Source organism: Hevea brasiliensis, chromosome 3 (assembly GCF_030052815.1).
Source record: "Hevea brasiliensis isolate MT/VB/25A 57/8 chromosome 3, ASM3005281v1, whole genome shotgun sequence".
Lineage (NCBI taxonomy): Eukaryota > Viridiplantae > Streptophyta > Magnoliopsida > Malpighiales > Euphorbiaceae > Hevea > Hevea brasiliensis.
Window position 1 is genome coordinate 112,287,267 of NC_079495.1, and position 11,883 is coordinate 112,299,149.

An 11,883-nucleotide genomic window follows, 5' to 3' on the forward strand; every position below is an offset into this window, starting at 1 on the left:
GATGATAGGAACATGCACTCTAATGATCCGAGGGAACTTTCAGAGTAGATATTTAGCTCATTAAGTACTGCTTGCAGAATACAACTGGAATATTCAAATGATCAATTTATTAAATGTTCACAAGCACGTTTAGAGTTTCAAATATGCAGGGCGATATTGTTTTTAAAGCCAAAGAAAACCTAGCCGCCTCAGTTAGATTTCCCAATATCCGCTCGTGTGATGACAATATAAAAGGCTTCTTTGAACACGATGAAGAACTGGCCAAAATAAAAAATTTACCTTAATTTGTAAGATTAGACATCCTTATTTATCATCAATGTTTTCAAGGCCTCATTATTCACAATTCACGGTAATACTAGTTCAGAATCTTTGGCCTAAGAGCTGTGAAACAATATATAAAAAACTGTGATAAACTACCTTCACACCAACCACATATAAATATATACAGTAGCGCATGTTCATGCAAATCAAATTATGCTACCATCAATTTAGCCTTCTTGCTCCTGGACTTAACTGCAGCATCCACCATTAGCTGGCTTCCTTCATCATTAGTATTTTTTCTCTTGTAGGTCTGCTCAACTGTTTCTGTGGTTGTTTGTTCTTTACTGTCAGCTATTTCCGAGTTGCTAGCATCAATTTCAATTTCACAATTCACATTATAAGGTTGTTCAAGCAAAATCCCTTCCTTCTGCGTGACAACATTTGACTTGTCATTTCCATCACTTGCCTCCTCCTTGTATGTTTGCTGGGGATTAGTTTCTGTTTGAAACATCAAATTGCTAGCTTTGGCTTCTTCCAGAATTTCACTATTTGCATTGCATATTTCTGTATTAGCAAGCGCCTGTGTTTTCTCATGTGTACCATCACTTTCTTCAGTAGAATCGTCAAAATTTTCAAGCTCTGCATCTCTGCGTTGTAGTGATTCAATGACACCCATCAACTCTCTATTAACCTGTCATGAAATTTTAGATGTCATCAGAGAAGACTTTGTGACTCTTGAATCTTTTACCACGTAGTCTTATAACCACTACTGTCAAAATGACACTATACGAAACATAATGCTCTACCATACATGAATGATCTGTTGTAAACCACAATAAATGTAACTGATTGACTTGCAGTACCTGTGGATTTTGAAGAAAGTCAGCTATGTCATTTGTACAAGATGGACATTTCATAATGTTTTTCTGCACTCTTAATGTCCGTCTGCCTTGACATGTCCTCTGCCTCATGAAACTTTGGCCAGCAAAAGAACCCTCCAGGCATGCTTTGCAAAAATTGTGGGCGCAAGGGGTGGTAACAGGGTCAGTCATCACCTTCCGACAAATTTGACAACTTAACTCTGCATGGTGAATGACACAGAATGAAGCATTTCTTTGTTAATCCATTGCTATTGGCCTAATCATGGTCAGGGAGCACACCAGAGTGGCTACACGAGTAAAAGTTAAGAAAAATGAAAGTTGCTAGCATAGATTTGATAAAAAGAGCACCTTTCAGAAGCTTTTGTCTCACAAGCACATTTTGTCCTTGCCGCCTAACTTTCTTCATTTTCTTACCATCTTCTGGATTTCCACCACCAACCTTTTTTCTACTGCTTGGTTGAGGTTTCTTCCACATCCAACAACCTTTTTCCTCCTGAGAAGCAGAAATAACATATTATGGAATATCAAAATGAATGTCTCACCATTATACCAAGTAGGGAAAGCTCAGAAAGAACGATGATCCCGTGGCTCTAGAATTTTGGGCAGATAACTATCTGTATGAGAGCAACTTTGTAGACTATATCAAAGGGGATGCATAGATTGTAAAAATAAGCAATGAACTGGTAAACAAATAGCTCTACATGTGTGTGAGAGTATAAAGTAAAACTGAGTAAGCTTACATCATAGTCCCAGGATGGAGATCTCCTCCTTTCAGTTATATCAATGGCATTCTCTAACTCCCTGATGACTGGCAGAGGCCTTGGACGATCCCCATGATCATCACTGCAGTTTGATTGTAAAAGATTATGATCTTGAGAAAGATAGATAGATCAAGAGAGAGAAGTAGACATACCTTGCCCACGGTGCAGGTTCATTGTCACATCTGACAAAAAGGTATCTGCAAACTTTGTAGCCCTAATTGGGAAAAAAAAAGAAAAAAATAAAAAGTTCAGAACACATTTGGCGAACAGGAGATCTGGTTGATTACCTAAATGCATTAAACATGACCTCAAGAATTTTACCTGCATTCCATTCTTACGCCAGCACTTCTCAATCCTATAAATACCATCATAACGTACGCCATTTTCTGGGGCATAAGAAGAACGCTTTTCTTTGTGAGACCTGCCCACCAAATGAAGAACTATTACATGTTGACACCAAATTCAAATAGAAGATATTCATCCAGGAAATAACTATTACCACTAGAACATACATATTTCTAGATGCAACAAAAACATAATTGCTGCCGATAAGTTTAACTGTCTTCACGATATTAACTAGTGCCAACAGTCGGCTGAAATATGGCACAAGTGTGTACACAGGAAACATTTTTTGTTTTCAAATTAACTGCCTATCTAGAAAGAGGACATTTTTCTCATGTTTATCCACAACATATTTTCCTAGATGTAACAGGCGTATTAAGTGCGATCAAGTATATGGATTTAACATGGAAAGCAAAAATGCAGCAGGAATTTCCAAGGTTGGGACCTATTTCAAGTTTCCAAGTATGTGCTGCATATGATACCTGGAACTACACAGCTGCTGTATTTGTACTTCCTTATTATCCACAAACAAAAGGAAATAAGGATTTAGCATTAAAGTCACTTTTAAATAGTTTTCTACATTAAAGAAATATCCACTGGCATTAAAAAATACAAAGCTTTTAAATTTAGCTCCAGGTACACTTCATGATAATGAGCAACAATCTATTCATTATCAAAACTCACCTCACTACTCTCACAGGATAACCTTCACGACAACTTAATCGTAAAGCCTCATTCAACTTTTCAAATTTCTGATCAAAGGACTGTGCCTTGTTTGTGCGTTTATTGCCACTCAGGTCCCTTCCTCCACTATTCACCACAAATCGCCAAATCAAACACAAGTGAATTTTAAGAAGTATAATAATCATAATAGTAACAATAATAATAACAACAACAACAACAACTGCAACACACATTAAGAGTAGGCAGAACACAAAAACCAAACTGTGTTGTTGTTATTAACAACAAACTAAACACTACACTAGTGGCAGGAAATTCATTTAATAAATTTCTGCTTTAACAGCAATGACGTGTCCCACAAGGGACCGTAGATTTAAATAACAATTATGTACTGTTAGGGGCAAGTTACTGTTACACCCCATATATGAACAATTTTCCTTTTTGTCTGAGTAACGGCCATTATTTTGGTCGTTACCCATAAAAAAAGCAGATTCTTCTCTGCCAAAGATTGTAACACGTGTTTCCATCCCTTGTAGCCACTTCTGGCCCCCATTTTGAGTTTTTCTTCAACTCAAGTCCTTCAAAAATCTCACCACTTGACATTAATGCTTGATTTTACTTAATAACAAGGCAGAAGTAAAATACGCAGGAGATTCTTCCTGTCCTTGAAAGAGTTGTTTTAATTTTTAACTTGTTTTGTTGTTGTTTATTTGCATTTGTAAATTTGTTTTTAATGCTATATTTATGTTGAATCATAGATACCATGCATTAATTTGCTAGTTCTACAATCTTTTTTAAAAATTTTAAAGATATTCGCAGAATTGTTTTCAATAAATTAAGTATATACTTGAAATTTAACCATAAATTAGAAATCTAACACAAAGTGAAACTCTTAAACTCAGCCAAGACACTCAAGCCCTCCTAAACACTCTTTTTTGAGGTCATAAGTTTAGATCTTTATCCATTACTTTGCTTTGCACTAGTTACTTAAGTTGATTGTTAGAGTTGAATATAAATTATGGATTTTGATGTATTTATGCTCATTAGTTAGTTGCATTTCTTAATTTTAGTTAACTCTATTAACATCTATTAGTTTATACATCTTGCAATGTTTATAAAAAAATTTTGCATAGCAATAAGCAGTTACCATTGTGTTCTAACTGCAACGGCGTCCTTTCTACAACTACAGTCATCATCATGACCCTCTCCACGACCATGATTAAGATCTATGGCATGGACGGATTGAAAGAGGGATCAGAAGGGCCCCATGATGCCTCAAAGCCTCCCCCTAGTAGTGTAAAATTTCTTTGAGTTACTATACAGAACATTGATAACATTTTTTTTTTCCTTAAACTGCACACCCCCCCCCCCCCCCACAAAAAAAAAAAAAAAAAGTAGGATTGTTAAAATGATTGGCCTGCCCTAGACATCAAAGTTCTAGAACCATTCCTGCACTTAGCTAATGAAAATAGCAAACCAATGACACAGTAAAACCAATGCTTGGGAAATAACACAAATGCAAACGATGCAGACTAAATATACCTCCCAGTGTAAAGGAACCAGTCACCGTGGTCCTCATCATCTACGTAACCTCCAGAAAGAGCCACTGATTGGGCACCATAAGTTGATTGACCAGCAATACCTGCAACATGGGGAAGGTGGGCACCCCATTGTCGACATTCTAGCCTATCTTCCCACAACTCTCCAACCAAAACACCCTGATTTCTCACTGGATCATTCTCAGCAAGAATTGGCCCAAAGTGATCAGGGGGAACAGTGACAAAGATCTTTCCGCTACAAGCATTAGCCTTTCCAGCTTTCTTTGCTCTTTCAGTGGTATATGCTTTGTCCGGTCTGTTTCGATTGTGGACAAAATGATATACACTAGGTGGTCCTCCAGCAGTACTGGATTTGGACATCTTTGCCATGCGGATGGCAACAACAAGTGCAGCATTGATTCGAGGTTGGCTTGCCATCTTGGAGGGGATTTGATTGCGGCAATTTGCACACGTGCGCTTTCCTTGTCCAGTCCATTTCTGGAAGCACTTGAGGCAAAAGTTATGACCACATGGTGTCTGAAATATGGGGCAAAAGAAGGTGATGAGCATGTGTCAATCAAAAATATTTACAGCAAAATTCCTGTTTATTTGATTTCCTAAATAAAAGGGTAGACGTGTAGACTCATATTGAGTTATGCAGATTGCATCTAATTGAGGTTCATTGCAGCTGTGATACAGAACTGTGCTTTAAGTGTCAATCAGAATGCAAGGCTGCAAAGTACCACAGTACAATGGTGGTTCTGGTTCAGATGCACTGCTGCAATCACATGCAGCCATAATATTTTTTCCTCCAACACAGGCTCCCCAAGGCTTTTTCATTAGCAAACAAGGGAAGAAATAGAGCACAAGGGAGATGTTGAGAATTCTTCAGCACTTAATAGGCTTGATGCAAAAGGTAAGTTGTGGACAGCTAAAATAAAAATGCCTAACTATCACCTACCACATAAGTGGAAACTGATAAATCATATCAAACTACTAGTTTTGACACTTCTCCCTAGTCCCTACTTTTAAACATTCAGATCAAAGTAAATGCTGATTTGCAAGAACAAAACATAATCCATATATGCCCACACAGACTAAAATAGATTGAGGAAGATGTAAGGAATGCAATGGGTAAATATGAACTGTTTGCCAAATTCCTAGTCAAGCTACGAAAGGCATTGAAACAGAAAGAATATGTTAACACATGAAAACCACAGATATAAAATTCAAAGAAAGATAAATTCTTCAAGAAAAAAAAAAAGGGAAATGTAATGGTTCGTGTGCCAAATCAATCGCAATCTTTTCAACTTCACCACTGAAAGCGACCCTGTTTCCCCTTTAAAGCACCCCCAAAAAGGGTAAATACATCATACTTGATTACAGGCAGCATCCAAGAACCAACAGGTCACCTTGCAGAGTCTCTCGACTTCCATCAACTTGGCCTTGGTTGAAAACAAGCCCATAGAAACTACAGCTTTCTCCCTGTATTTCGTCCTTTTCCGTAAACAAGACATAGAAGGCTAAGATACCAAAGAAAGAAAAAACACAGCTGAAAATTTGTGGAAAATTGCAGTGGAAATTCAACCCCTTGAGCTAAACTCTGATCATATACAAAAAGAAACAGAGAAACAGGGCAGCAAAAATGCACAAATCAGCTATTCATTTTATAATTATTTTCAAAACAAATAAACACAATTAACGTCACAGTGAGATGCTATTTATACTCCTACCTTTATTTCGATTCATATAAAATAAAATGCAGATTGAGAAGTAGATGGATAGATACACCTACCGTAACAGGCCTATCAGGTAACTGCATGCAAAAGGAACAGTTTAATCCGCCATCGAAAATATCAAGTATATCATTATCACCGTTGATCCTCTTCTTATCGGAATTGGCATCCTCGCCTTCAGAGGACGGAGCGCCTCCGCTCAAGAGCTGCTGCCGTCTCTTGGCCTTCTCGAACTCAGAGAGTGAATCGTCAGACTCGATGGCCCGAATCGCAGTGATCAGGGCGGCAGAGTAACTCAGTGATCCTCCGGCTACAGCCGGATTGAGCATAGAGCAGTCCGGGCAGTCCCATTGGACAGTATCTGTTAAGGTTTGTGGTGGAGAGGAGAGGCAAGTTACGTGCCAGGGAGTACCACATGTGTTGCAAGTGAGAGTCTCTTCGGGTGATGGCTTATTGAGGCAGATCATGCAAATGCCATCGCCATCACAGGGAAGTTGGCAAGAGTGCGCCATTAGAGTCAAAGAAGAAGCAGAGATTAGAAGCGGGTCTTGGTCGCTATTGTTTGGATGTAGTTTTTGGTTGGTCAGAGCCCATGGGGTAACTAAGGTGAGTTTACTAGCATTTAAAGGTCAAAGGGCAAGAGGAGGGTGTTTTTAAAATAATTAAATATAATTTTTCCAACCAATTTTAGAGGAAGGCTTGCTGACATCAGATATGAAGTAGAATTTTGGGTTGAAGTTTTGCAAATTGCCCTCTTCTTACAAATGGGAAATTTTATATGCAAGGAAAAGCATATCGCCCAGATCCACTTGAATTTTTAAAATCTATGTGCAGTAATATTTCATTTCTTTTCTTAATACGCGGGTTTTATTATATAACCAGACGTTATTTATTTATTTTATTTTAGTAATATAATTTATTTTTTCTATATTTTATATTTTTAAAATTATATTATTTTATTAAATATAGCTAATACAATTTATATTTTTAAAATAATTATCCAAATATAATTAAATTTCTGTTTTTTAAATAATTATTAATTATTCTTCCTTATGTATTCTTTCAAAAAAATATAATTAATGCCATATCATTACAGTATAAAATATAAATACAATTAAAAGTACTATGTATAATTTAAAAAAAGTATATATCCATTATAGTAATATAACATTAAATAGAAATTATTTTAAATATTATGTTAATATTCAAGAAACAAATAAAATATATAAACATATAAATATATAAATTAAATAATTAATAATATTAAAAAGATGGCCACTTAATCTATTTAAGAGTGACAAAAGTTTTTGAAGTCGATCTATCTTGTTTCGAACTCGATTAATTTTTTTTACTTCAATTTATGCGGGGCAAAAATAAAAATACTCCCTCTCATCTCAAAATTCTATAATTTACGTTGCATAGTAATATTTTATTATTTTTATTAAAATATATAAATATATTATTAAAATAATATATAAAATTTATATTTTTAATTATATTTTATTTTTTAATAAATAAATTTATATTGGATACTAATAAATTAAAATAAAACAAATAAAAAAAAATTCTTGACATGGAATGCCTACCCTAACCCCAAGCTCCTTTATCCCGCCCCATTATCATTTCTAAATTTATTGTGTGTTTGCGTGTGAAAGCTAAAAACTCAAAGTTATAAATCAAATTTTGACATTTGTATTTATTATTAATTGACATTTTTTTAGGAGATATTAATTCACACTTGATATAATTAAAAATAATAGTTTTATTCAATAATTTTCATTTTAATTTTTTTAATTATAAAATTATTTATTAGTATTAAAACTTAATAATTTAATCTTAATTAAGTTTGAAATTTTATTTTGATTTCTTTAATTATAAATTGAATTTTTATTAGATATTTTATTATAATAAAAAAATTAATATATTAAGAACCCTTTTAAAATATTAAACTCAGGTGATATTTTCAACTTTATTTCAATATAACTATTAAAAATAGTTTATCAGACATGTTATTATATATATATATATATATATATATTATTTTGGAGATATAAAATCTTTAATCATATTTTCTACTTTCGTATTATCAAGTATGTTAATAGAATTTTTCATCAATTATCTTTTAAGTCAAAAATTACAATTCTATCTTTTAAAAATTTTTGTTTACATAATTTCTCATGCATTTATTTTAACTCAATTGATTATTTTGATTTAATTTAAATATTATTAAATTAACATATATTAGTATATAAATTAATATAATAATTAAAATTTTTGCAAATATATAAAAATAATTAATTTAATTGATTGAAATTTAATTAGTTTAAATTAAATGAAATATAAAAATAAAAAATATATATATATTGTTACCGTGAAATGCGCGAATAAATGACTAATAAGATGATTTAATAGACAGTCCTCAAAATTATGGAGTGCGTCGTAGCTGAAAGATTTGGGCTTTAATACCTCTTACTCTTTTTTTTTTTTTTTTTTTTCAAGCAAAAGGAAAGAAGAGTACAAAGCTTGCGGTAGGCACGTTCTAGAGGCATCAACGCCTGAAACATCTCGACAGGGAACTTTTAGAAAGTGGGTAAAAAAATAAAAAATAAAAAATAAAAAATCTGAAGGCCAATTTTTTTTTTTTTTTCAAAGACAACAATTTCATTGATAGACCTTAAAATCGGCAGACAAATACAATCATAAAAAAGGCCCCATAGCCTCGTAAAAGAAATCTAACTGAACCCCGAAGTCAAAACACAGGCCCATAACAATGAATACCCAAACCCGGATCAACTCTTCCAGGCAGATTAGGGCATACAAGAACACAGTTAAATAAATGGCAAAATGTTGAATTTAGTATCTATATTTACTGATAAAATTTAATTTAGTTATTTTTAAATTTTTATTTAGATTAATTTAAAATTTTTAATTTAAATTTAATTTAATCTAAAAATAAAAATTTATGAGTTAAATTTATTGATTTCTTAATTTAAATAAAAAATTAAGAAATTTAATTTCTTAATTTTAACACTAAATTTTTTTATTTCTTGATTTAAAATAAAAAATTAAGATGTTTAATTTCTTAATTTTTAAACTAAATTGAGATTAAATTAAATTTTTTAAACAAAAGTTTAAAAATAGGTGAAATTGAACTTTAAATGTGCAATCGAGCTTTAAGCCACAAAGAAACTTACTAAAAAGACAACCAGTGCTACCACTCCACACATTGTCCGACAGAGGAGAAACTTTCGGCCATAATCAGCGAACCAACAAAAGACTAGTACTGTCCAACCCAAACAATGCATGAAAGCCTAACTAAGAAGTACAGAACAATGTAGCAATACAAGACCATGGGAAGAATCATTTGAGCATATTCGGCAACTCGCACGAGGGAAGAGCAAGGAGAAGCAGAGCCCTGCTAGGGTGTGCAAACGGTCTGTTTTATTTTGAATCGAATCGAATCGATAAAATTAAAAATTAAAAATTAAAAATTTTAAAAATTGAATCAAATTGATTAATAAGAGAAAATCGAATCGAATCAAACTGATAAATATCAGTTCGATTCGATTTTAAATCGATCAAACTAAAATTTATAAATTAAGCATTTGATTTCCAACTAGGTTCGGTTTGGTTTTAAACCGATCGAACCTAAATCTTAGGATTCGATTCGATTTTTTTTTTATTTCCTTGATATATATATATAATTTCGGTTCAGTTTGATTTTTTTTATTTTTTTATGAAAATAACCGAACCAAACCGATTAACAAAAATTATTAAAATTATAAACTGAACCGAATCGATTGAATTTTAAAACCGAACCGATTGAACCGAGTTGACACGATTCGATTCGATTTTTCAGTTTAAACCGAAAATTGCTCTCCCCTAAGCCCCGCCAACATTTAAATCTCATATAGCTAGAGTGGTGGCATATAATCAACTAGCTCTTCAAACCCCATGGATGTTTCTATTGTGTTCACAACAATAGAGTTTTCCCTTGCACAATCTTTGGTGTTCAAGTGGACATGCAAAACCAAATCACAACAGATATGTGCAATATCTTCCCTTTAAGCCACTAACTAGAGAACAACAAAGAAATAAAAAGAAAAAAAAAATGACACTATGGCAACCTAATCATCCTTCAACTGTTGCCTAGAATTAAAAAGTATCTTCAGCCTTACTTGACAATAGGGAGGGAAATCCACTGACCGAGTAGGGGAAGCGATCTACCTCTGCTCAAAGGAGCAGAAGGAAACTGCCACGTGCAATAAAGACAAGGTGAACCTTGAGAGAGAGAGACAGAGAGAGATGGGAAAGGGCAATGGTATAGCAGACCTGCCGGTAAATGTAAAGCTAGCAATATGGATTAATTAATTTGTAGTATTGTTAGTCTGTTACTTTCTCTTATCAAATGATAAATAGAAATATGTTCAATTCTGTCTTTAGATTTTGAATTTAATGCAATAGAATACCATTCGTTGAAACCTCATAATCCATTTAATGAATTACACATAAGTGATATGATTATTTATCTCCTTAATCAAATTACCAAATCAATGTCCTAAGCAAATTAGAGACCTAATAGGATCTTTGCCATGAGTCTCTGGAAACTGGTCCAATATGTCAAATAAGCTTGACAAATACACAGTGAGATCGATAGCTCTGGCAATTACACAAATAAGCTCTGGCCCATTAGCTTGAGTATTCCTTTGTTTGGATTGGTCTATTCGAGGCTCATCATGTTTGGTCCGGATAGTTCAGGTCTTATTTTATTCGGTATGATTAATTTGGAACGCATGTTGATAGGTTTGACTCTTGGTCATAAATCTTCTTCTTTTATTTGGCTCTTGATCATGAATCTTCTTCTTTATTTTGACCTTCTGACAAAAAACTGACAATTGTTATGTTGGATATTTTCATCGAATACTAGTCATTTGACTCAATTTAAGGTGCGCAGTATCCAATAGATCTCTAAACTAGCAGTAAAATTACCCAATCAAACTCTCACATTGTTAAAAATGAGCCTAGAACCACTTCCTTTCTAATACAACTTTCATCTATATTAATTTTAACAAAATCAATTGGTTTAAATGACCATCTAATAAGAATTCTCACTATTAGCTGCCTACAAATTATTGAGCATTAATTATTTCTGTATTAATCTTACTTTTCTTTTTTTTTTTTAATAAAGTTAGAAATAAATAAGTGTTTCACGTATTTGCAAAAAAAAAAAAAACTCGTAACGTTAGTGCATATTTTGATATATTTATTTCATATAAATTGAAACTAAAATTTAAAATAATTTTATAAGAGAAATCATAATTATAGAAATATCACAGTTTTAAAATATAATAAATAAATTTTAAAATAATTATATCATTTATTTTAAAAATAATTTGATCTTTGATTTTATTATAGATGACTTTTATAAATTACATAAAATGCTCAGTAAAATGATATATGAAATTCTCACATTCAAATATTTTAAATCTAAATTTTATTAAATTAGTTATAATTTTCAACGAAATAGGCATCTTAAAATTCCATCCCAATTATGGGGCGGCAAAAAAAATCTTGGATTAGATCTACTCCCGTGCAGGATAAACGAAACCAGCATGGGTCCCAATTAGCGAGCTTACCAAACATTCCCGTCTAAAACCACCATCCCTTTTAAACCCTAGTGCTA

The 11,883-nt window shown here is 32.9% G+C and overlaps 1 protein-coding gene across 2 annotated transcripts; it reads right to left on the bottom strand.

The window, feature by feature from the left end:
* Window positions 1-258: 258 nt before the first annotated feature.
* On the bottom strand, window positions 259-6,801 carry LOC110663622 (E3 ubiquitin-protein ligase ORTHRUS 2). Of its 2 annotated transcripts, XM_058144657.1 has the most exons (10): window positions 6,260-6,396; window positions 5,877-6,067; window positions 4,469-5,001; window positions 2,930-3,055; window positions 2,225-2,324; window positions 2,056-2,117; window positions 1,883-1,985; window positions 1,491-1,635; window positions 1,125-1,342; window positions 259-952 (listed from the first exon to the last, which is right to left on the bottom strand). In XM_058144657.1, the coding sequence occupies exons 2-10, from the start codon at window positions 5,979-5,981 to the stop codon at window positions 473-475; spliced, it is 1,872 nt and encodes a 623-aa protein (XP_058000640.1). In that variant the 5' UTR covers window positions 5,982-6,067; window positions 6,260-6,396; the 3' UTR covers window positions 259-472. The 2 variants fall into 2 exon arrangements, with proteins under 2 accessions (XP_058000640.1, XP_021678688.2); XM_021822996.2 differs by lacking the exon at window positions 5,877-6,067 and having other exon boundaries at window positions 6,260-6,801.
* Window positions 6,802-11,883: the final 5,082 nt, after the last annotated feature.